General features: G+C 42.8%; 1 protein-coding gene across 1 annotated transcript in view; it reads left to right on the top strand.

The window, feature by feature from the left end:
- ada (adenosine deaminase) overlaps positions 1-26,079 on the top strand; it is a 54,855-nt gene that overhangs the window by 11,779 nt on the left and 16,997 nt on the right. Inside the window, exons 4-6 of the mRNA XM_068000812.1 lie at positions 10,374-10,517; positions 14,956-15,071; positions 17,168-17,292. Coding sequence (XP_067856913.1) covers positions 10,374-10,517; positions 14,956-15,071; positions 17,168-17,292 — 385 coding nt within the window. The remainder of the gene's footprint in view (positions 1-10,373; positions 10,518-14,955; positions 15,072-17,167; positions 17,293-26,079) is intronic.

The following is a 26,079-nucleotide window of genomic DNA, read 5'->3' as shown; positions in this document are numbered from 1 at the left end:
TGAAGAAAAGCCATGTTGCCTGACAGCGGGTGTCCCCCATGCCTGCTCAGAAGAGCAGGTTAAAATCACAATCCATTGGAAAGTAGTGGGAAAGACATACTGGCCATTTTAGCTGCAAACTGGGCGGTCAGAGTTATAATCTGCCCTCGAGTTTGGACGGAGGGTTAAAGGAGGTGACGGAAGGTTGAAGAGGTAGATGTCTGAAGGTGGGGAGAGATATGAGAATGTGGAGGGCTTTTGAAAGTGAGTTTCAGAGCACTGGGTTGTGATGAATGAAGGCTCACTGTTAATGGTAGAGCAAAAGCAGGGAGGAACGCACAGTAGGCCGGAGATGCGGCTGGTGGAGTTCTGAAAGAGTAGAGGTGGGATGTTAGGCTGGAGAAGGTAACAGAGGGAGGGTAGGCAAGGCCATGGAGGGATTTATTGACAAGAATTTTAAAATCAGTACATTATAGGATGAGGAGGAGTTGAATGAGATTTAGTCCAGGATAGGATGAGGGAGTTCTGAATGAGTTTGAGTTTGTGCAGGGTGGAGGAAAGAGAATTCAAGCCTAGAGGTGACAGTTTCAGTGGCGGTTGGAATGCAGTAGGTGTGTAGGCAGCTAATAGTGCAGGGTGGAAGTAAGCAATCGAGGCAATAAATATGAAGTTTAAAGCTCAGCTCAAGGTCCAGCAGCACATCTAGTTCACCCAGTATTGGGTTCACCCTGAGAAAGCATCTGCGCATTGTCAATTGGCTGAAATGATTGCTTCTATCTTGCTGGTATTAGGCTGGAGAAAGTTTTGGCTCATCAGTGATATCAGGCAGCTGAGCACAAGTCATGGAACAGAGGGTGGTGGCAGAGTGAAAGGTAGGCATCATCACTGTAGATATGAAGAACAGGAGGGATCCAAGGATTAAAGTTTGGGGCACACCAGAAGTGACTAGTTTGGGCTTGGGAGGAGAAACCAGTGCAAAGTTTATTCAGAGTCTGCATAATGGGAAACCTGAATGCTGCCTATTAAAGTACATTTAGTTTTGCTAACAAATTAAACCACTTTATGAATTTGGTACAAAAATGGGGACTGAACAGAAAATAATAATTTTGGTCAATGGATAGATAACCAGAGGAAAGAAATAACCTGCATTTATATAGCACCTTTCATGTCTTTAGGATTTTGAAATAATTAGCCTGTTTTGGGGGTGTAGAAATATAGAAATAGTGGGAGCTATTGGGACTAGTAAAAGAAAGATAGACATGTATTTACATAGTACCTAGTCAAATGCCCCAAAGTGCTTTATATACAATTACTCCGAAGTGAAGTGACTGTTGTTAATTGTGGCGGCCAATTTGCAGACAGCAAAATGCCATGAACAGTGATTGGGTGAATAACCAGGTAATCTGTTTTTGGTGGTGTTGGTTGAGGGAAGAATGTTAGCCAGGACAGCAACTTGCTTGTCTCCCATTAGTTCCATGGAATCTTTAATATTTGCCTATCAGGGTCTCAGTTTAACAATTAATTCAAAGGCAGCACTCCCTCTACTACGCAGTGACAACCTGGTTTATATACTTAACTCCTGGAACGGGACTCCAACTCATCATCTGACTTAGAGGCAAAACTCTACCAATTGAGCCAAGCTGATATTCTGTGCCAGTTGTCTGGTATTCAGCACCTGTATGTTGCTTTCAAAAGAAAAGTCATGTCATTTTGTTGTGACCAGTGACCTGTGTGGAAAATGTGTCTAATTGGCACAGTGAGATGGAATGGCATTGGAAAGGAATAATAGCATATGGTATTTGTAGTAAGTGTAAAACTAAGGTGAAATATGTTTTATCACTGAAGTTTAATTAAGTTTTATTTCTGAAGCAATATTCCTCTCCTGATGGTTTGTTTATTTTAAGTGTTAAATAAGACCTCTGCATTCAAAGCCATCAGCTGAGTCCATCCAGTTCATTCCCTCATTATTTAGGAATTGAGCTGACAAAATAACTGGTATTCAAGGGCCTTGCTAAGAGACCTCTTAATCAGCGTTTCTACAAGTGAACAATGAAGCACGTGAATGTGTGTGCTTTTCTAACTTTATTGAAACAACATAGTCAGAGTTATTTTTGTGCTATTTATGAAGACATTCTTCTATTGCTAAATATTGTTGCTTCTGTACTTATATAAAGTACATTTATAATTACATGTATTGAATATGAGGTTCTAGTTGAGGCTCCTGTGTATATGCTCAAAAAGTTGAGTTCATAGAGTAGTTAGATTTGTTCCCATATTCATTTTACTGTTTTCCTCTCTCCAGAACAGGCACCATACATCCTGCTGAGAGGGTAGCAAGGCAAATTGCTGAATGGTATAATCAGCTGCTGAGAAGTTTATTTACAATTCTCCTCCTCCTCCTCCTCCTCTGTGTCACAGCATCTTACTCCTACCCACTGCCTCACACACTCATTTGTGTTATCAATTGTGCTGCAATGTCTGCATTTTATCACTCAATGGCTAGTGCTTTAGTTATTTGCTGTATTGTTGCATCATGCACAAGACATCCATAAGAATTTTTTTTAAAAATCCTAACTTTTCTTTCCTCCTCTCCTGAAGGTGTTGACTCATGCTGGGGTATGGCTGGATGGATGCTAGGTGCTCTCCAGTAGCTAGCCCAATTGGTAATTCTTCATCTGTGGGCCTAAACAGTTGGTGTTGGCAGACTTTTCAACCATAGTAGGCTCTCGCCTGAGTTCACACTCACACATACTTTCCAGCAGGGATCACTGCATGGCAACCTGGCTGATTTTTTTTTTGTCTTCCCTCCCTAATCAAAGGGTGCTGAGGTCAATTGTACAATGCCTATGTCACTTCCAGCTGAACTCAGCTAACTTTTTTTTATTCATTCATGGGATGTAGATGTCGTTGGCAAGGCCAGCATTTATTGCCCATCTCTAATTGCCCTTGAGAAGCTGGTTATGTAGCGAGTTACAGGATTTTGACCCAGTGACGAAAAAAGAACGGCGATATATTTCCAAGTCAGGATGGTGTGTGACTTGGAGGGGAATGTGCAGGTGGTGGTGTTCCCTTGGACCTGCTGCCCTTGTCTTTGTAGGTGGTAGAGGTCGCAGGTTTGGGAGGTGCTGTTGAAGAAGCCTTGGCGAGTTGCTGCAGTGCATCTTGTAGATGGTATGCGCTGCAGTCATGGTGCGCCAGTGGTGGAGGGAGTGAATGTTTAAGGTGGTGGATAGGGTGCCAGTCAAGCGGGCTGCTTTGTCCTGGATGGTGTCGAGCTTCTTGAGTGTTGTTGGAGCTGCACTCATCCAGGCAAATGGAGAGTATTCCATCACACTCCTGACTTGTGCCTTGTAGATGGTGCAAAGGCTTTGGGGAGTCAGGAGGTGAGTTACTCGCCACAGAATACCCAGCCTCTGACCTGCTCTTGTAGCCACAGTTCTTGTAGCTGGTCCAGTTAAGTTTCTGGTTAATGGTGACCCCCTGGATGTTGATGGTGGGGATTCAGCGATGGTAATGCCATTAAATGTCAAGGGGAGGTGGTTAGACTCTCGCTTGTTGGATGGAATACTCTCCACTTGCCTGGATGAGTGCAGCTCCAACAACACTCAAGAAGCTTGACACCATCCAGGACAAAGCAGCCCGCTTGATTGGCACCCCATCCACCACCCTAAACATTCACTCCCTTCACCACCGGCACACTGTGGCTGCAGTGTATACCATCCACAGGATGCACTGCAGCAACTCGCCAAGGTTTCTTGACAGCACCTCCCAATCTCGCGACCTTTACCACCTAGAAGGACAAGAGCAGCAGGCACATGGGAACAACACCACCTGCACGTTCCCCTCCAAGTCACACACCATCCCGACTTGGAAATATATCGCCGTTCCTTCATCATTGCTGGGTCAAAATCCTGGAACTCCCTCCCTAATAGCACTGAGAGAACCTTCACCACACGGACTGCAGCGGTTCAAGAAGGCGGCTCACCACCACCTTCTCAAGGGCAATTAGGGATGGGCAATAAATGCCGGCCTTGCCAGCGACGCCCACATCCTATGAATGAATTTTAAAAAAAAAGATGGTCATTGCTTGGCACTTATCTGGCGCGAATGTTACTTGCCACTTATCAGCCCAAGCCTGGATGTTGTCCAGGTCTTGCTGCATGCAGCCATGGACTGCTTCATTATCTAAGGGGTTCTGAATGGAACAGAACACTCTGCAATTATCAGCAAACATCCCCACTTCTGACCTTATTATGGAGGGAAGGTCATTGATGAAGCAGCTGAAGATGGTTGGGCCAATACACTGCCTTGAGGAACTCCTGCAGCGATGTCCTGAGGCTGAGATGATTGGCCTTCAACAACCACTACCATCTTCCTTTGTGCTTGGTATGACTCCAGCAACTGGAGAGTTTTCCCCCTGATTCCCATTGACTTCAATTTTACTAGGCTCCTTGATGCCACACTCGGTCAAATGCTGCCTTGATGTCAAGGGCAGTCACTCTCACCTCGCCTCTGGAATTCAGCTCTTTTGTCCATGTTTGGACCAAGGCTGTAGTGAGGTCTGGAGCCGAATGGTCCTGGCGGAACCCAAACTGAGCATCGGTGAGCAGGTTATTGGTGAGTAAGTGCTGCTTGATAGCACTGTTGACGACACCTTCTATCACTTTGCTGATGATTGAGAGTAGACTGATTGGGCAGTAATTGGTCGGATTGGATTTGTCCTGCTTTTTGTGGACAGGACATACCTAGGCAATTTCCACATTGTCAGGTAGATGCCAATGTTGTAGCTGTACTGGAACAGTTTGGCTAGAGGTGCGACTAGTCCTGGAGCACAAGTCTTCAGCACTACAGCCGGGATGTTGTCGGGGCCCATTGCCTTTGCTATATCCGGTGTACTCGGCCGTTTCTTGATATCACATGGAGTGAATCGAATTGGCTGAAGGTGACGAGGATCGTGGGAGGAGGCCGAGATGGATCATCCATTCGGCACTTCTGGCTGAAGCTGGTTGCAAACGCTTCAGCCTTGTCTTTTGCACTCACGTGCTGGACTCTGCCCCAGAAGGCCTTGCAATTTTTTAAAAATCCAATTTTATTAAAAGTAACGTGGGTTTAAAACGTTCAAAATTAAGATTAATGGGTGACTTTTCTCCTCGCATAATAATAGAATTATAAATTATTTTGTCGGGACAGCAGTTGGAGGGAGGTCAAGGGTGAAAAGTTGGCGCAGTTGCTGCGAGCTCCCTAGAGGCGCGAGTTGGACTTCTCGTGGGAGGCAAACGGCCTCCTCCCGTTAGTTGTTTAATTATCCACCACCATTCACGACCGGATGTGGCAGGACTGCAGACCTTTGATCTGATCTGTTGGTTGTGGGACCGCTTAGCTCTGCCTATAGCATGCTGCTTCCATTGTTTAGCATGCATGTAGTCCTGTGTTGTAGCTTCGCCAGGTTGGCACCTCATTTTTAAGTACGCCATGCTCCTGGCATGCTTAGCAACTTAGCACAATGTAAAGTAGAGTTCTGATCTGGGATCCTCCTGGTCTGGATTGTTCTATCCACACTGTGTATTGCTTTCATGATCATGAGCCCTGACAGGAAGATCAGGTGCTGAAGATGTCTGCATTGGAATTGCTGTCACACAGCATTGGGAGAAGATGATCAACTCCTTCAAATTCTACTGTGTATTCATAAGGGATGTAAGATCCAGTCTTCATGTCCTCCATTTGGTTTGAAGGTTTTTGGATTCTGTTTCATGCTCTTTCTAACCATAGTTGACTTTAGGGACTGAGGTCCAATCATAATTGTTCTTGCCAAGTATTTCCTATTGCTACTCATGTTGCAAGATGTGACCTTCAGAGCTAAATATACTCTTTGATGCTAATAACTGTCTAATGGCTTAAAGGTAAAGTCTTCGGGTGTGCTTCGCGCTCAGTGAATATCTAACCGGATACCTGTAATTTTTCTGTCCATTGATTTAAATGGGCTGTGCACCTGCAATTCCCTGATAAGCCACAACCCTGCGCCACTGCCAGGGCCTTGAATGCAGTGGGTGGAAGATTTTGTCCTCTTTCACTGAGCTTCAGACCAGGAAGCTCCTACGTTCATACGTCAGGTATGCAGTTAGCTGATCTCAGCCAGACAGTTGGAGGAAGGCTACAGTAGACCATAATGCTCATGGGTTACTGACGAGAAAATCAGCCAATGTTTCTGCTCCTTAATATTGTATTGCAACCCCTGCTTGGAAGTGCACGCATGTGAACATTGAGTAAGAACAAAATTGGACTTGATTATGATATCCATCACAATTGAATAACGTTCCAGCAATTGCTGTTAAGGATCATGTGAATAATGATGAATTGGTGATATTGGAGGGCAACTACTGCTTGTGGAACTGTACCCCAGTAAGATCTTAAGTATTATTTTCTTTCCAATTCTTCTTTCCTTAAGAATTGATGGTAATTCTGCCATCTTGTGCTCCCAATGAGACACCAGGTCAGAGCTAGGACTAAAGCATTGTTCCCCTGATTTTCTAACCTTTGCTCCTTGTGAGCACAGCTTCCCACTGGATACGTGGGGCTCGATTTTCGCACCGCCGAGCAGGTGCGTTCATGGCGTGGGGGCTGCGAAAATTGGGGATTCCCGGGACGGGTCTGGAGCCTGGCTCCAACCCCCCCCACTTCCGGGTTCCCCAGTGACGCGCTGACATGCGCGCGCAGCCCCTGCATGTGAGACTCCCGCCGGCAATTAAAGCCGGCGGGGTGCCACTTAAAGTAATCATTAATGTATTTCAGGTTGTTGAGACCTGATTAACATGACATTTTAGGAGGGGTGGGATTTTGCAAACAACTGGGACTGTTTCCCGTACTGGGGGAAACACTCCCAATTCAAATGGACGTGTTGCAGCCATCAGCCTGTGGCAGCTGCAAAGGTCCATTTGACAGGTGTGGGGGGTGGGGGAGACCCTCACTCATTGCAGGAGGCCACTCTGTCACTTTGGACAAAGTTTGGCCTCCACCACCATCCTCCTAACAATAAAATTCACCAACTTGCACACTTAGCCCGGTGTCCAGACACATTTACCTACCTTGCGGTATGGATAGAGGATTGGTTAACGGACAGAAAACAGAGTAGGGATAAACGGGTCATTTTCAGGTTGGCAGGCTGTAACTAGTGGGGTAGCACAAGGATCAGTGCGTGGGCCTCAGCTATTTACAATCTATATTAATGACTTAGATGAAGGGACCAAGTGTAATGTATCCAAGTTTGCTGATGAAACAAAGCTAGGGGGGAAAGTAAGCTGTGAGAAGGAAACAAAGCATCTGTAAAGGGATGTAGATAGTTGAAGTGAGTGGCAAGAAAGTGGCAGATGAAGTATAATGTGGGGAAATGTTAGGTTATTCACTTTGGTAGGAAGAATAGAAAAACAGAATATTTTTTAAATGGTGAGAAACTATTAAGTGTTGGTGTTCAGAGAGTCTTGGGTGTCCTGGTACAAGAAACACAAAGTTAGCATGCAGGTACAGCAAAGAATTAGGAAGGCAAATGGCATGTTGGCCTTTATTGCAAGCGGGTTGGAGTACAAGAGTAAGGAAGATATATTACAATTGTACAGGGCTTTGGTGAGACCTCACCTTGAGTAGTGCGTACAGTTTTAGTCTCCTTATCTAAGGAAGGATATACTTGCCTTAGAGCCGGTGCGGTGAAGGTTCACTAGATTAATTCCTGGGATTAGAGGGTTGTCCTGTGAGGAGAGGTTGAGTAGAATGGGTCTGTACTCTCTGGAGTTTAGAAGAATAAGAGGTGATCTCATTGAAACATAAGATTCTTAGGGGGCTTGACAGGGTGTTTCCCATGGCTGGAGAGTCTAGAACTAGGGGGCATAGTTGCAGGATATGGGGTCAGCCATTTGAGATTAGGAGGAATTTCTTCACTCAGAGGGTTGTGAATCTTTAAAATTCTCTACCCCAGAGGGCTGTGATGCTGAGTCGTTGAATATATTCAAGGCTGAGATAGATAGATTTTTGGACTCTAGGGGAATCAAGGGATATGAGGATTGGGCAGGAAAGTGGAGTTGAGGTTGAAGATCAGCCATGATCTGATTGAATGGTGGAGCAGGCTCGAGGGGCCGTATGGCCTACTCCTGCTCCTATTTCTTGTGTTCATAAATGGGGAATGTGAAATGCCACAGTGTAGTGCAGCCAAGATCTCCAAGATTATTGCTGCCTGCTGCGTCCCATGCAACTTTGGCCAGCAAGGTGACAAACCATGGAGCAGCCAGAAAAAAGACACCAACAAGCAGAAGAAGCTGACTGTGCAGCAAATTTTTGTCGCATAATGATCAACTCAGTCGAGAGTCATCAGGCAGGGTCCAATGGACCAAATGTTTTAATTAAGTGCCTTATGGCGACAACTTTTGTTTTGGAAGTATATGTATCAAATGGAACCTACCCTTCATGGGGTCCATTCTGACATACAGACCCATGAATGCAACATAATTTCTCCATAGCTACTTTCATGTGCCTAGCAGGACATATTAGAGGTTGAGTCAGTCCAACTTCTATTAAACACTACAATGCATGATACAAATGTGTTTTGCCCCTGAGCATTTGAAATGCATGGTTCGTGTATTTTGTTTCCTAACTGCTCCTTCTAAATGTTTCAAGACTGGGAGTAGGAACTGAGGTGGTGGGTGCCGGCATCAACCTATAAGGATGGAGGTGGCCTAATGGAAAGGGGGTGAATGGCTGCTGGTATCAACCTCTAAGGATGGAGGTGGCCCAATATATCCTTGTGCTGGATCAGACGATGGCCCTCTGACGACAGGTGTCATAGCAAGTGATACAGTGGCTGTCTGGCCTTGTATGTTTGGGACACAGGTGTTAAATTGTCATGGTGACTGTGCTTACAAACTCAGCCGAAGAGGGCTCTTGCAGAGGACACCAGAATAGTCACATGGTCTGTATCTTGGTCAGGAGCCCATGCAGCATTACACAGAGGCGAGTTGTGGACTTATCCCTCAAACTGTACAGCTGTTTGGCATATTTTCAAATTATTCCCATGAAATGCTGATGATTACCTACCAAAGTACATTTGTAGGCAGGCCTAAGTTTGAAATGTTCCTTCCTGCAATTCACTAATTAGCTCCTCCCCCTCCTTGTTGCAGTGAATCTGTAATTGTGTTTGCAGCAGTAGGACTGGGGATACACGGTGCTGTGAGGTACATAGTTGAAACCAATTCTTGAACTTGGACACCTCTTGGAGGCTATCTAGAGGAGAGCAACAAACTTTACAATGCTTGCAGTGAAACCCCTTGAAACATTGCTTCACATGGCAAGACAATGCACTGTGCTAAACTGAAATGCTGTAATTCCTGCCTGTGTATGAGGAAGGAAATGACCTGAGTAATAAAGGAAATATGAAAAGGAAAGGATATCAGCCATGAGCTTGGGAGAGGCCTTTATTGTCAGCATACCTATAAATGTTAATTGTTCTATCCTCAAGGAGTCCAGGGTCACAGTTTTGGTGACCTCTCCTTGCCCCCTGTCTGAATATGCAGCCTTCTCCTGAAAGATATAAAAGGGACATGTGTTGTAAGGAGGAATGTGAGAAAATGTGTGCCACGCAAATGATAGGACAGCAGTATTGTGATTGTTACCTTGTACTTGTTACTTTCCACAATTAAAGGGTGACACAGCCAACACCTTGATAAAGCTAGATTATCTAGTGCCGTGCAAGAACATGAGCACGCCTGTGCACTTTGAACGATAAACATTTGGCACTGTTCACTGCATTCTTCGATGGTGTACCAACTTTATAATGAACAACCCAAAGATGCTTTGACAGATAACCTATTAAGATGTTGCCGTAAGTTGCACACTTACCCTGACAACCTTTTATGGACCATAAAATTTGGTCTCAGGTTTGGGCCATAGGTGAGACTTCATTGATGTCCTTGTCACCTTCGTTGATATTGCTGTGGCAAAACTCTCTTTGCATTGTGACCCTCTCCTCCTAAATGTGCTACCTATCATTGCAAGATCTCTAATCGCTGAATGGAGTCATTATGCCCCCAACCATTTTGCTACCAATCCGAAGCAGAAGGACAGTCAGTCGCTGTTGCAGGAAATCCCACCTACTGACCTTGGAGCATTCCCGGCTCATGATGTGCCAAATGCTGGGCATGCCATTATTGGTCATGATGAGCTTCTTGCGTCAAATCTGCTGCTGTGCCAGAACTGCATCATTTGCCCATTTGTTGCACATTAGCTGTTAGTATTTTCAAAAAATTCTTCATCTGTATGTACTATTTGGTTTACATGTTAATATTCAGGTATCCAAGACTTTGGTTACTCTCCGTCTGAAAATAATCAATGATATTTTTTATCCTTGCATGTAGTGGAGATCGAGAAGCTGTGAAAAGAATAGCTTATGAGCTTGTGCAAATGAAAGCCAAAGAAGGTGTTATATATTTTGAAGCAAGGTACAGTCCTCATTTTTTGGCCAACTCCAACGTTGTTCCCATTCCTTGGAACCAGAAACCGTAAGTAATCAAAATACATTACTTAGCAATAATTTTATTAGTATTTTGGCAGCAATGATTAATTGTTAATCTTTTTAAAGGTTTCTACAGTTACTATTTTTGGTTAAATTGCAAAGGGCTCTTGTATAATGTAATAAATCACTGTGTTCAAAGTATAAGGTGAGCAATGTGAGAGAATTTGTTATTTGTTCTGTAATTCATATGACCTGCACCAAGATGTGACCATAAAGAACTGTACCTCAATGCTGTTCCCAGTCCAGTGTAAATTAAACTTAAGATTCTGTACAGGTGAAAGGACACTGTGAAAGTGCCTACCCTGAATAGCAGCAGACATCTGAGAGTACTGAAATGTCTTGTGCATTGAATATGTTTGCATTTTGCCAATGACTTTAATAGTTGATTTGATGTAATCCCTATGTTATAGGAGTTTCATGCAATGATATAAATGTGATGAGGAAGAGTTTCACCAATCAGTATAAAAACTGCAAAGATTGCAAATGATTATATAATATTGTTTGTTTACATAGGAAAGTACAATGCCAGAAGAGACTCCATAGTCTATCTGCTTGGTCTCATAAACTAATACTTCTCAATTATCCACTTCATGAATTTTTTCTCACTATCAGCTACAATTGCCTCCCTGGACAATCTGTCCACACGTCCAACACCCTTTGCATAAAGTAGTTCAATAGAAACTGTTTGTGCATCATCCCTCTTCTAAGCTTGAGCCAGAGTCCCCTGATTCTAGAATGTGTGGCATTCTCAAACATATTATTGGTGTTTAATTTATCTATTCCCTTAAGGATCTTGAATCCATCAACAATATATCTCTAGTGCTTTCTTTTCTTCAGAGTAAACAATCCCATGCTCTTCAACGTCCCCTTATAGCTGAGATGCCTAAAGCTAGGTATCAGTTCAGTTGCACTGCCTCCAGTACTCAGATGTCTTTATCAGAATGTTATACAGTGCTCTAGGTGAACAATACCAGTTCATTGTACAAACTTTATTGCCTCCTGGGATTTGTGCTGTAAGCTTTCTTTACTGTTGCTGAACAACGTGCTGTGGGTTTGAATGAGTTATTCACCAACAGCCCAGTTCCCCTCCTGTCTTGACGTAAGCATAGTTTATATTCCCACTGTGTACTTCCCTCCCCTACTCTCTCTATCTTGCACTTGTTAATGTTAAATTCTATATTCTGCTCATCAGCACACTTTCCCAACCAGTCCACATCTTTTTGTGTATTTAGTTTGCTCTTCCCTATTTTGCAAAACCCCCAAGATCTAAATAAATTGCATCCACAGAGCTTTCATTGTCTATTTCCTCAAAAGAACTCCAGTAAAGTTGCTAGGCAAGACCCCTCTCCCATAAGTCCATACTGACTCCCTCTTACTGTAATATACCTATCTAGGTGTTTCATTATTCCCTCTGCCTTATAGTAGTTTACCCATAACTGGTCTTGGCCTCACTGGCCAATAGTTTCTTGGGTCATCCCTGTGATAAAAATGAAGCATTTTTTGTTATATTAATTATTTGATTTCTCTTGCTGGTCATGGCACATGAAGGATTTAAAAAAAAAACCTTGCAATGATCAATTCTTGTGATACACAACAGCTCTGAATCTAGAGTCGTTGTATGTGTGGACATTAATGCAATTCTTTGGTTGATGGCTAAGCCCATCGAGAGCCTAAATACTGTTGATAACAGGTGACAATTTGATTATTACAGTCAGTGTATCTATTTAAAAATATTGTTTGGTTGTTTATCTAATGGAGTTACGAGCATCACTGTGTGTTAATGTCTTTTGTGCTTATATATCCTCACAAGTTTCTGAATGCCATACACTGATCTGTGCCATATAAATTGTATCAAACCATCTTGGAGTAGTGGTTTTAACTGACATCTGTGTTTGGAGGAAAGATGTGAGTCAGACCTTTTGAGAAGGGACAGGGTCAATGATGGGCTGTACTCCTTTGATGGACAGCTCAGTTGCCAGAAATTTCTTGTTAGCTTATCGGGTATTGCAGGCACCTAATTCATCAATTAGTTTGAGACCAGCAGGGAGACTGGACTCTCCATTCTGTGGTAATGTTTCACCACATAAGTGAGCAGACATTTTCAAAGATCAAATTTATGTTGGGCATTAGCTCAGAAGTATCTTTGTTGTTTTTGATATGCTGCGAGCGGTTGTAAGTAACATAAGTAAGATACTTTATACTGTTCGAGTCCTTAATCAAAAGGTCACAAGGTGGTTTGTTCCGAAGAATAATGGCTTTATTAAGAAATTATATTAAGTAACAAAGATGTTAAAATACAAGAGTATAATTAAACATTCTAGTAAGATGAATACACCTGACACAAAGTTGATCACTGTCCAAGACTTCGAAGTGCACTTTCGAAGGTCTTGATTAGTTTAGCAGTCCAGCCTTGCTCTGAGAATATTTTAATCAGTACCGAAAAGCACCCAACTTTATATATGTTTTAGAGACAATTAGCTCTATATTCTCTCTGCAGCTGGGATCATTATCAGTCCTCCTCCCTTACATCCACATTTGGTTGTACCACCTCCCTCACACGGCTGGAGATGACTTTCCTTCTCTAAATGAAAGACAAGGCCATGCGGATGGCACCCAGTGCTCATTACTCAGAGGCCTTCTTTTTCACAAGGTCATAAATAGCTTGTTGTGGATATACATCAAGCCCCTTTGTTCACAGCTAAACTAACATATTTTACTTTAACAAGGTTTACAATAATGTAGAAAACTTTACAGTAGTAAAGTATATAAACTACTATAAACATACTGTTTATGAAGAGGCCTTGGCGAAAGTGCAGAGGAGATTTACTAGAATGGTACCAGGGATGAGAGACTTCAGTTACTTGGAGAGACTAGAGAAGTTAGGATTGATCCCCTAAGAGCAGAGAAAGTTAGGGGGAGATTTAGTAAACGTGTTCAAAATTATAAAGGGTTTCAATAAAGTAGATAGGGAACAACTTTTCCACTGGCAGGAGGGTCGCTAACCAGAGGACACATTTAAGATAATTGGCAAAAGAACCAGAGATGAGTCCCCTAAGGATCCAGCACAGGCCCCGCCTCCTCCTATTCATCTATATGCTGCCCCTTGGCAAATTATTTGCAGATATGGGGTCAGCTTCTATGTATATGCTGATGGCATCCAGTTCTACCTCTCCTCCACCTCTCTCAACCCCTTCACTGCCTCTGTGCTGTCGGACTGCTTGCCTACATCCAGTCTTCGGCCTCCGTTTTAAAAAAAACTCTGTACACTCGCCACCAAATCCATCCCCTTCCTGGCAATTGTCACCAACTGAACCAGACTGTTCAATCCCAATCTCCATCGCAAAGACCACCTACTTCCAACTCCATAAAAACATCTCTGCCCTACTTCAATCCATCTGCTGCTGAAACCCTCATTCATACCTTTGTCAGCTCCAGCCTGACTCTGGCATGCTCCCCCCACCATCCCCCCCGCCCCTTTGCCCCATCATTAGTGGTTGTGCTTTCAGATGCCTATATCCCACTCTCTGGAATTCCTTCCCTAAACCTTTCTACTCTTCACCTCCCTTGCCTCCTTTAAGACACTCCTTAAAACCCACCTCTTTGACCAAGCTTTTGGTCATTTCCCCCTAACCTTTCCTTCTTTGGCTTGGCATCTGTTTCTCCTTATGCCTCCTGTGAAGTGCCTGGAAACATTTTTCTACCTTAAAAGTGCTATATAAATGCAAGCTATTATTGTTTTTGTAGTTGTAGCCTAAGTCTCAGCCTAATAGAGTGCATATTTAACCTGTCTACCTACTGAGAATGAGGAGAATTTTGTGATGGTATATCCCAGTGGAAACCATTTTTTGTTTGGATCCTGGGTCTTGCTATTGTTTACCTAGATAAAGGCACACTCCAGTTCAGAGGATGCGAGATCCACTTACAGGAGTTGTCAGTGATGGTGAACCCAAGTAAAAAAATAGTAGTGTGATGCTCAAAAGTGTAACGATCCATATGTCCTTAAAGATTGGTGTTATGTTAGTTTATTTGCTGAGATGTTGTTTATACTTAAAATTGTATTTGTACCATTCTTTCAGATGTCCTTATTTTTACAAAATTACATTTCAATAGCTTGTATTTCACCTTCATTGTTGTGTGAAATAAACAGTGGCCAACCTACAGTAAGCCGTAAGTAGTTACGCAGAATTTTGGTATTATAAAAATATGTATAGCGCAACTGAGCTGAACTAGTCTCATACCTATCAGTATAGAAGTCATTGACAAAAATTTTACTGACCTTTTTAAAACTAGTGTTTAAGTTGCTTTTATCCATTCTTGACTGATGACACACACTCTGTGCATATTTATACAATTGGTCTTCTAATCTATGTGACAACTAGTTATTAAGAGTCTGACTTGATTTCTTTGTTTACTTTCATAACCAGAGGGGACTTGACTCCAGATGAAGTGGTTCATCTCGTCAACCAGGGTTTCCAGGAAGGAGAAAAGGATTTTAAAATCAAAGCAAGGTCCATCCTTTGTTGCATGCGCCACATGCCAGGTATATTTTTACATTTGTCCATTTATCTATAATTTCTAATTTGCATATATTGAGCACTTTCAGTAATTCTCAGACTTGCTTCCTGCTTTACAATTTTCTGTCACTGTTCAATTTTCTATTTATTACACTGAGTTGTGATTCAGTCCTCCTAGCGGAGTCTCCAAACTAGGTGCTGTTATCGCACTGACCTTTTTGATTAGGCTTATCTCTGGTTGACTGGAGCTTGATCAACACCAGCCTCGTTTCTCCCAGCTCTGTCATGGCTGTAGTGTGTTTTTGCCACTGCTTCCCCTCTTGGTCAATGTCACTGCCGCCTTGGTCTATCTGAAGCCTCCTCAAGCCACCTTACGATTAGCAACTGGCCTTTGTACTAGTTTGCCACCACTGAGATTTTTTTAAGTGTTTGCACTGTATTTGCTGACTATATACAGTATCAGGACTTTACCAAAAGCCTATTTCCCAGTTCAGTACTAAGGAATAGGCTAGAATACAGGGATCCTGGAGAGGGGAGGAAGAGTGATTGGTGGGAGGGGATTGGATGGGATGAAATTTCCCTTTGCAACCTGCTGCTGCCAGACCCTGGGCTGCTCTCTCTACCTGGCCCCTGTCTCACCTCTGACCTCCCACAGTCATTTTCCTCCTCCTCTGCTTCCCATTCCCTTGCTAGCTGTCTACCAACCCGGTTGGCAACTGACACTGCTGTGTTGTAGAAGGATAATGACACAAGTGGCAAGCTAGAGGAGAGATGAGATCAGAATAGATTTGTATCTGGCAGTAGCAGGTGGTGAGGAGAGACCATGGAATGGGTGAGTATTTAAGACTGCCTCCAGGGAGGTGGCGGGGAGAGAGAGACTGATTTTCTGTTCTGATATTCTAGAAAACTGTCCTCAATACATTGTAGAAATTCATTGCCTTTACTACTGGAGCTGTTGTGCTTCTCCCAGTCTATACAGAAATTAAAATCTCTCATTATAACAACATTGTTCTCAAAGGAAGTTTCACCATCCATTGTTTTTAGAAATTGAACAGAATCAACAATGTCTTTTCAGGTCCTTTTCCTTTTCTTCTGCCTTGAATTTTTTTTTGTTCAAACTGTGAGCACTGATGATCTCACAAAGGAAACTAGCCTGAAGGAGTTACTAAACTGGTGCAATTGGTATGAGGGAGTGAAACTAACATAAGTAGAGATTGTCCATAATCCATTGTTCGCAATAATCATATGGTTTGAATTCTGTATCCATTCCATTGCATTGTTGAGCTCATTGTCTCTTCCAAGCTTGTTCCTGGGGTGAGCAGTCGTCAACAATCACTGTTTAAACAAGAATTTAAAAATAATAACACCAAACTTCAAAAGTACAAAAATAATTGTAATTCTTTTGTATCAGTTTTACCCACTGGTTAGAATTTCTCTCATACTTATTTTAAATAGTCATTTTAGTTTAGAAAAAACCCAAAAGATTATGCAAATTACTGTAGAAATCTGAAGCAAAAAAAAAGCCTGACAAAACTAATGATTCCCTATTAGAAGATGGAAACTGGACTAGAACCAACCTAACAATATGTGGTTGTGTTAGTTACTTAAAATGAGACAGACACTTAAATTGAACGAGGCAAGATTGGCAAGAAATGACCGTTAAAGGTTTTTGAATAATTTTAATTATCTTCTCTATAAACACCTATCACCGGGATTTTGATGAACCAGTAGTGTACAGCTCTCATGATATATGTTACACTTTACCATCCTGTGTTCTGTAAACCTTGTGTTAATAAACTTAGATTGGGGAAAATATAACTGTGATACATTATTAGTGAAACTTGTACTGGGTGATATACAGGTTTTTAATGTCTAGTTACTGATGTGGCATCTGTAATGATGTATGTACCTATGAGCTTTGATTATGTGATGCATATAAAGCTAAAGAGTGCTGCTTATTAAATCAATGAGGTAGGTTATTATTGAAAATAATAGTTATGTTAGTACCTCCCTGAAGAATGCTGTGATGAGCCAAGCCACTCCATTTTTCATTTTGCCAATGCAATGTATAAATGTTTGACAATGATAAAAAGACAAAATGATGGTATTGATATGTTTTCAGAATGGTCTGCAGAAGTTGTGCGCCTGTGTAAGAAATATCGCAATGAGGGTGTTGTGGGCATTGACTTGGCAGGTGATGAGTCTTTAAACTGTGAAACCTACTCAGGCCATGGCAAGGCCTATGAGGTAGGTGTTTACTCTCTATGATGAATTAACTTAATGGGGAATACTGGTTTGGAGCTAAGTTCAAAAATAAAACAGATTCCATTTTGCCTTTTGTAAACATGAACATTACAAAAATTAGTGATGGTTACAGAATGCATTCTGTGGGCTCCCCTGATATACTTCATCAGAGCGCATTCAGTATACACTCCTGGGATCTGAGGAACAGCTCTCCAATATGGTATCATCAGGGATTCTCCTGATCGGTGGAACATCAGTGGAAACCCTGGATGCACCACTTAAACATGGCTGCCGCTGATCCTCCGTTGACGTTAGGTCGGCCGATCAGGAGAATCCCTGAGAAAATTCCTTGTTTAATATATAAAACAGTAGGTTTGATTTTTAAAATCTACCATTATTGGGTTCATTCAAGAGTAAGTACTACACAAGTACGCATTACACTTGCGCCAATATGCTTACTTAAGCTTCATTGAATATGTTTTACATATAGGATATTCTCCCATACGTGGGAGACTTGGTTACTTCGATGGTTGTGTTCTCCTGCCAATTGACTGTTGTTGAGAATGTGGTGCACCTGACTGACTGCTCGGATGTGTCGGTCATCACAATGTGCTTTAAAGTCCTTTTTGAATATCAAGTATTGCTAACATTTTGGTGCACAGGAAATAATTTTCACGCAAAATGTCTACAAGAACACTCGTGATCTCTGCAATGTGCAAAATAATAAGACCAATAGTTTCAGGTTAAGTAATAGGGTGTGAATAAAGAAATCAGAACAAGTTAAATTTTGTTATATAAAACTTTTTTGAAAGAGAAAATTGTCAACTATACAGCTGATAAGATGGCCGTTATTTGGATGTCAGGACAGTATAATAACTTATTAAATAATAACCTAGATCTATAATATTTAATTCCGGTCTTATATAAATGATATTCCGATTTTTTTTTTTTATACACCTTCAATGACTGACTAATCAGTTTGAAGAAGAAAGTAAGCAACATATATTGGTCTTGAGCTTAAATAGGTCACCCGCAAGCGAGAGGAAAGGCCCTCTGCCATACTTATGTACATAGTAACACAATCAGTACATCTGTTTATGTATGTCAAATAGTGCATGACCATTGCACTTCAAATGTCAAAAAATATAAAAAAGAGACAGCAAGACAGTCTTTTCATGCTGCTTTTTTGAACCTCATAACCAGGCATCTTCCCAAGGGCAGAAGCCAAGGATTTACAAGCAGCAACTAATCTGCAGTGACTTCCTTCAGCAATTAGCCTCTAACTGATAGTAGGATATTCCCTGTAGAAATAACTGAGCAGTGCCCTTAAAAGGACAGGGCAGGTTAAATACAGCTGCATCTTGAAACCAAAACATTACAACTGTGTTTCAAACCCAGTTTACCCATGAATAATGCCATGGGTGATTGGCTAGTATTTTAAATAAACCCCTCTCTGTCTGTAATGGTTCTCCTGCTCTGTTAATGCAGACAATGAATGTGAGAGCTCATCAACAACATGCCATGGGTGTTTCCAGTCAGCCCATTTTTCAGTGTAGATGTGATTAAGATAATAGGTCATGTGTTCGCCAGTCATTCCTGTATTCAAGGGGAAACTGCCACAATACCTCATTATTGAATAAATGAAGTACAGATATACTACTAAAATATTTCATTTTGCTGTTTAACAAGATCATATTAAAAGGACCACTGAAGCATTTAACCTGATTAAAATAGATGGCTTGTTTGCTCATAGAATCTTTGATAGATTGGAGATCTGTCTTGTTTTGATTCATGAGTCTATGGCCTAGATTTCCTGCCCATCCTCCACATACCTTATTGGCAGATATGGGGTAGGTAGAGCCATAAAATTCCTTGAGGATGCATTCCACTACGTTCCCAACTCCTCTTGCACCCCTCCTCTTCCCTCGTCCAGTGTCGTAGGGTACGCCCACCCATATGTGAGCAGATCTAGTCAAAGTCAAATCAAGAAAATATGTCTTCAAGTTTATTTCCTGCGATCTGCTTGGTTTGAAGGCTGGGTGCAACAGACATCTGTTTATTCCAGGCATCTAACCTTCTTGTGGTGGTGGGAGCCCACCATTTTTTTTGGATCAGTGCCTTTGTAAGCACCTGGTGTGACCTTGTTCAGACAAAGTAAATAAAGAGAAACTGTTCCCATTGGCAGAAGGGTCGAGAACCAGAGGACACAGATTTAAAGTGATTGGCAAAACAACCAAAGGTAACATGAGGAAAAAAAATTTATGCAGCGATTAGTTATGATCTGGAATGCGCTGCCTGAAAGGATGGTGGAAGCAGGTTCAATCATGGCTTTCAAAAAGGAATTGGGTAAATACTTGAAGGGGAAAAAATTTGAAGGGCTATGGAGAAAGAGTGTGGGAATGGGAGTACCTGGATTGCTCTTACAAAGAGCTGGCACAGGCTCGATGGGCCGAATAGCCCCCTATTGTGCTGTAACCATTCTATGATTCTATGCATAAGCGAAGAGGAAACCATAGAATTTAAAAAAAACATTAAAAAAAAAATTCTGCCCCCAATCTGGCAGAACTCCCTAACAGAATTTGAGGATCCAACTCCAAAATACTAAGGGTCAAGGCCAGGGGCGTATTTCTGTGACAGGCGGAAGTCCTGTCCCTTCATTTTAAGTGTTTGGGAGCCAGCCACAGAGATTCCATAAGCAACATATAGCAGCACTATCACTTCAGTGGAAGGTGATGCAATTATCCTCAAATGTGAAAGGTCTGCAGAAAGAACAGGTTGGAGTAATTCTGCTATAGTGGGTTACCGTATTAAAGTTTAAAATATTCATTAAAGATATCTAAAGCAGAAATTTGAAAGAATTTTTTTTGGGAGTATTATTTAATTTAAAATCCGTGCAAGCCTGAAGCAGATGGCAAATTCCATTCTGAGGCGTGGCGCAGAACAAAATCTCGTTTTTTGTAGAGGCAAAATATGAAGTAGCCTAATTCCTAAACAAAAATAGCTGATTGACTAGTGGAATTTGTCCAAAGTTACTGCCAGCTGGCAGGGAGCAAAGTGAAAGGTAATTCAAAATGAACTGTAGTCTGCACTGATTACCTTTTAAGTGTGTTTGATAGTGCTGTTCTGTCCTTTTCTGTAGCTCCTGACCAGACAGATACCTCACACCTCCTAAAGTAAATCTCCCTTGGATCTATGGTAGGAGGAGGAAAAATGAGTACTTAGCAATTTGTAGCAGTTATGCTTCTTCAAATAATGTTCTCATGCACCAACATCCATAATTTGTCATAATTTTCACATGCAAACAGCAATATTTTAGACATCTATCACAGTATATAAATACAGTTGTTGGCATATCAGGCTAGATCTTCTAATCAGACCTACTGGTAGCTCAGACATCAAGCGGGCATCAGAGAATCAAACAAGTAGGTCGTAGCCTGTTTCTTGCCTGAATTCTTACAGGCTCACAGTGCTCTGGCACAAAGAACACAAGGCTTCATTAAAGCTCTGAATTGAATCTAAATAACTGTTAGCTGTGATTTCCAATGCCTTTGGCTAGGAATGCATTGACAACTTTGCATGCCTATATTGTAGTTGCAGCAATCAAATATCTCTGGATAGGAATTTCCCCAGGGTATTCCTCTTGCATTGAGAATTTGGAGAAGGAAGAGAAGTTTCTGCAGGTGGATCAGAGGCAGATGTGACTTGCAGTAGATGTGCCTGCACCCAAGGAGCCAGGTCTGTATACCCAAGCAGGGCTACCTCAGAGGAAACCCGCCCTCACCGCCCATACTTAATGAGGGAGGCAGTGACTATGTTTGCCATCTCCTTGAACCTGACCTTCACACAATACCAACCACAGGGTGGCTCTTCTGGTGATTGTGAAAGTGCTAAATTTCTACATCAACAAATTATCCTATGTCACTATCGGTGATATCTACCACATAAGTCAGCTGTGAACCAATACATCGAGCAGGTGAGAAAGCAATGTTAGTCAGGGGAACTGTTTCGTTGCTTCCCCTGTGGAAAGGTGGGGCATAATACTTTTACTGTGGCAGGTTTTCATGAAGTTCAAAGCATCATACATGCCATGATGTGACCACCAATGCCCCTACCACTCCTCATGCTGTTCTTGGGCAGAAATGAGTTTCAGTACGGTAGCCTAATGGTTATGGTATTGAACTAACAACACAGATTGTAAGTTCAAATCCCACCATGGCAAGTTGTGAAATTAAATTCAATAAATCGAGTCATTTGTGGACTAACCAGATTGTCATAAAAGCCCAACTAGTTGACTAATATTCTTTAGGAAAGGGAACATGCCACCTCTACCTGATTTGCCTACATGTGACTCCAGCCTCAGGGTCCTAGTGCCTTCTAAAGTGGTAATGACCTAGCCATTGGATCAGGACAAGACTTGGGCAGTGCCAATCCAGTCAATCTTGCAAAGTTCTCCTCACTAACAGCTGGGGACTGGTGCACAAGTTGGAAGAGCTTTCCCACAGACTAATCAAGCAGCTGGCTGACAGTCATATTCAGAGTCCTAGCTTTTAGCCAGCTCTTCCATCATCCTCCTGAGTATAATCTGTTCCACTGGCAGGATAGACCCACAAGTGGTGTGGGCACAGTGGTATAGAGTTGGGTGGGCTTAGCTCTGGGAGTCCTAAACATTGACTCCAGGCCTCATGAGGTCTCATGCTTCAGGTCAAACAAGGTCAACGAAACTTCCTGCTGATTATTTTCTGCACTGCACTGCACTGCACCCCCCCCCCCCCCAAAAAAAAGGAAAAGACAAATTGTACACCTCCGTGTTGGGGGAAGCAAGGGCAAAAAATGTACTCTGGGTGGAGTCTTCGGTGTCTACCACGGACCAGGCGGGGCGAGCCCTAAAAGTCATAGCTGTGAGAATTGGTCTCTGGAAGATGGTGAAGGAACCAACTCAAGGCAGTAACCTACTTGTCGTCTTCCTCACCAACTGCCACACACTGTCTGTCCTATGATTTGTGGAAGTAACCACCGCACAGTCCTTGAGAAGACAAAGTGAGGATGCTCTTCATTGTGTAATGTGGCACTAATGCTGTGCTTAGTAGGACAAATCGAGCAGCCCACAACTTAGCATGCACTAGCTGTTGTGGCTATCAGCAGCAGCAGAATTGTATACCACCACAATCTTATAACCTCTTGGCCCAGCAGATTCCCTCACTCCTCCATCACCATCAACCTTGGAGAATAATGCTGATTCAATAGAAAATGTAGACTGGTGTGCCAGGAACAGCACTTGTCATACCTTAGCATGAACCTAGTGAAACTTCAACAGAGGGCTACCTGTATACTCAATATCAGGTTATAGACACATACAACGGATCATAGCAAATCTGTGCAGCCCTACCACATCCACTCGAGAATGGTGGACAATTGGGAAACTAACAGAAGGAGGAAGCTCCATGAACACACCCATCCTTAACCATGGCAGAACATATAGTATGTGACTGCAAGACAAGGCTGAAGTGTTTTCAAGTGTCTTCAGCCAAAAGTGCCAAGTGGATGATTCTTGTCAGTCTCTTCCCGAGATCTCCACCATTAAAGATGCCAATTTAGTCCACTCCATGCAACATTAAGAATGGGCTGAGTACATTAGACATAAAAGTCATGGGCCTTGAAAACAATCCAGCTGTAGTACTTAAGACCAGGGCACCTTAACTAGCCACCCCTCTAGCCAAGCCCCTACCAACTGAGTCAAGCTGACACATCAGAAGAAGATATGTTAAAATGGTAACTGAAAAGCATACCTGAATCAGAGTTTACACAACTATTAGTGTGTGTTATAGTGGCTTGATTTAATGTATATGTGAGTGAATGAAGGAGGAAGAATAACACAAAAAGGATGATACTAGCATTGAGCTACAGTTGATCATTATTCTTTGCCATAGCTCACTCCCTCTAAATTCATAGATTCCACCATGTCCAGCATTACTGTATCATATTGACTGGTCTAAAATGAGAGTTCTGTCTGCTTCCTTCTGCTTTATGCCACTATTCTGCAACTGGATTAATAGGTTAGAACAGCACATAAATGTGACAACTTTGTGACCACCATCCAACCTAGCTTGCATGTGAACATGAATCATTTTTAAAAATTCATTCGTGAGATGTGGGCATCGCTGGCAAGGCCAGCAATTATTGCCCATCCCTAATTGCTCTCGAGAAGGTGGTGGTAAGCCACCGCCTTGAACCGCTGCAGTCCGTGTGGTGAAGGTTCTCCCTCAGTGCTGTTGGATAGGGAGTTTTGGGATTTTGACCCAGTGATGATGAAGGAACAGTGATATTTTAAGTCAGAATGGTGTGTGACTTGGAGGGGAACATGCAGGTGGTAGTGTTCCCATGCGCCTGCTGCCCTTGTCCTAGGTGGTAGAGGTCGCGGGTTTGGGAGGTGCTGTTGAAGAAGCCTTGACGAGTTGCTGCCATGCGTCTTGTAGATGGTGCACACTGCAGCCACGGTGCACTGGTGCTGCAGGGAGTAAATGTTTAGGGTGGTGGATGGGTTGCCAATCAAGCAGGCTGCTTTGTCCTGGAGAATGTTGAGCTTCTTGAGTGTTGTTGGAGCTGCACTCATCCAGGCAAGTGGAGAGTATTCCATCACACTCCTGACTTGTGCCTTGTAGATGGTGGAAAGACTTTAGGGAGTCAGGAGGTGAGTCACTTGCTGCAGAATACCCAGCCTCTGACCTGCTCTTGAAGCCACAGTATTTATGTGGCTGGTCCAGTTTAGTTTCTGGTCAACAGTGACCCTCAGGATGTTGATGGGGGAATTTGGCAATGGTAATGCCATTGAATGTCAAGGGGAGATGGTCATTGCCTGGCACTTGTCTGGCGTGAATGTTACTTGCCACTTAACCCAAGCCTGGATGTTGTCCAGGTCTTGCTGCATGCGGGCTCAGACTGCTTCATTATCTGAGGGGTTGCGAATGGAACTGAACACTGTGCAATCACCAGCGAACATCCCCATTTCCGACCTTACGATGGAGGGAAGGTCATTGAAGCAGCTGAAAATGGTTGGGCCTAGAACACTGCCCTGAGGAATTCCTGCAGCGATGTCCAGGGGCTGAGATGATTGACCTCTAACAAACACTACTATCTTCCTTTGTGCTCCAGCCACGGGAGAGTTTTCCCCCTGATTCCCATTGACTTCAATTTTACTAGGGCTCCTTGATTCCACATGGTCAAATGCTACCTTAATGTCCAGGGCAGTCACTCTCACCTCACCTCTGGAATTCAGCTCTTTTGTCTATGTTTGGACCAAGGCTATCATGAGGTCCGGAGCCGAGTGGTCCTGGTGGAACCCAAACTGAGCATTGGTGAGTAAGTGCCGCTTGATAGCACTGTCAATGACACATGTAGGTTAACTATGTGGTAAACTTGCTTAGTGGGAGCATTTTTTAAACATTATCAAACAGTTGCAGTTTGGAGCAGCAGTAATAAAGTGTGTCCTTTTGTAGTATTGGTAATAATGTGAAGCTTGGGAAGAGCTGTTTTGTGAGGGCTTAGCATACAGCCTCAGTCAGGGTGCAACAAGGTGAGAGGAAACTGTTCGTGACCTGAATATATTACCCATCTACTTGATATAGCGCAAAGTTAGCTAGCCTTACCGTGGCAGACTTCCAGAGGCTATTAACCTTTTTCCTCATTTGCCTTATGTCCTCTGGATGTTGAAGACTGCATAGGGTAGATTTTCATCTTTTTTGCACCTAGGAAATACTTGGTTCCCAGGTTCAACAAAGAGGAAATGGGAATGGTGACTCATTACATCAGGTGTCTGCCTCTAATATGTTGCCCCAAGATTTCTGAATGGTTGTAAAAGACCTGCAGCTGCAGTATGTGCAGGCCCAGCGCAACAATGCTGTTGAGGTGGGAGAGGACATTCCCAGATCTCCCACTGTTTCAGGACCCTCCAGGGATTGGAGGGCCTGCAGGAGTCCTGGAGAACCCAGAAGATTCTCCCCTGCCCCCAGCAGGACTACAGGTATGCTCATGGTGCTGTCCCCTGATCCCAGTACAGGGGCCTGTCAGGGGCCTTAAAAATTCAGTGGACTCTTCTCCTCCCAGGCTTAGTGTACCTATGCTATGCTATCTATCGGGCACCCAGCAAGGATCCAGAGAGGAAAAGCACCCCTCAACCAACAAAAAAACAGATTATCGGATCATTTATCACATTGCTGTTTGTGGACCTTGTTGCGTGCAAATTGGTTGCTGCATTTCCTACGTTACAACAGTGACTACACTTCTAAAGTACTTAATTAGCCGTAAAGCGCTTTGGGACGCCAAGGTCCTGCAAGTTGCTGTATAAATGCAAGTCTTTCTGTCTTTTTATTCATTTACCCTGACAGCTATTTCCTGCCAAGTAGCTGACACATTTCTTCTGAGCAGGGTACCTTGGAGATGCCAAAAAGGGTATCCTACCATTGCTGCACTTCTAAGAGGACCTCCAAAAAGGCATCTGAACATGGAGCACATTTCCTTTCTACAGCCATTTTTCCTTCCTTGTCCAGAAGCAGATGCAGCTTTAACAGCTGCAGCTATTAGATATTTCCCTCCACCCCACTCACTGCAAGCTCCTGGAAGCACACCCAATCAGGGTCAGGAGTTCACCATGGATATATGATAAAACTTGGAAAATCCCGCAAGGTCACTGACTGCAATTTTAGCAATTACAACTCTTGCTCCAATGTCCTGCTCTATTCGGACTGGTACCAGAAGATTTCCTTTAATACCATTAATAGGTATTTTCAACTAAAA

The sequence above is a fragment of the Heptranchias perlo genome, chromosome 19 (assembly GCF_035084215.1).
Source record: "Heptranchias perlo isolate sHepPer1 chromosome 19, sHepPer1.hap1, whole genome shotgun sequence".
Taxonomy (NCBI): domain Eukaryota; kingdom Metazoa; phylum Chordata; class Chondrichthyes; order Hexanchiformes; family Hexanchidae; genus Heptranchias; species Heptranchias perlo.
Note: the sequence above shows the minus strand (reverse complement) of the source record. Positions and strands in the feature narration are given on the sequence as shown.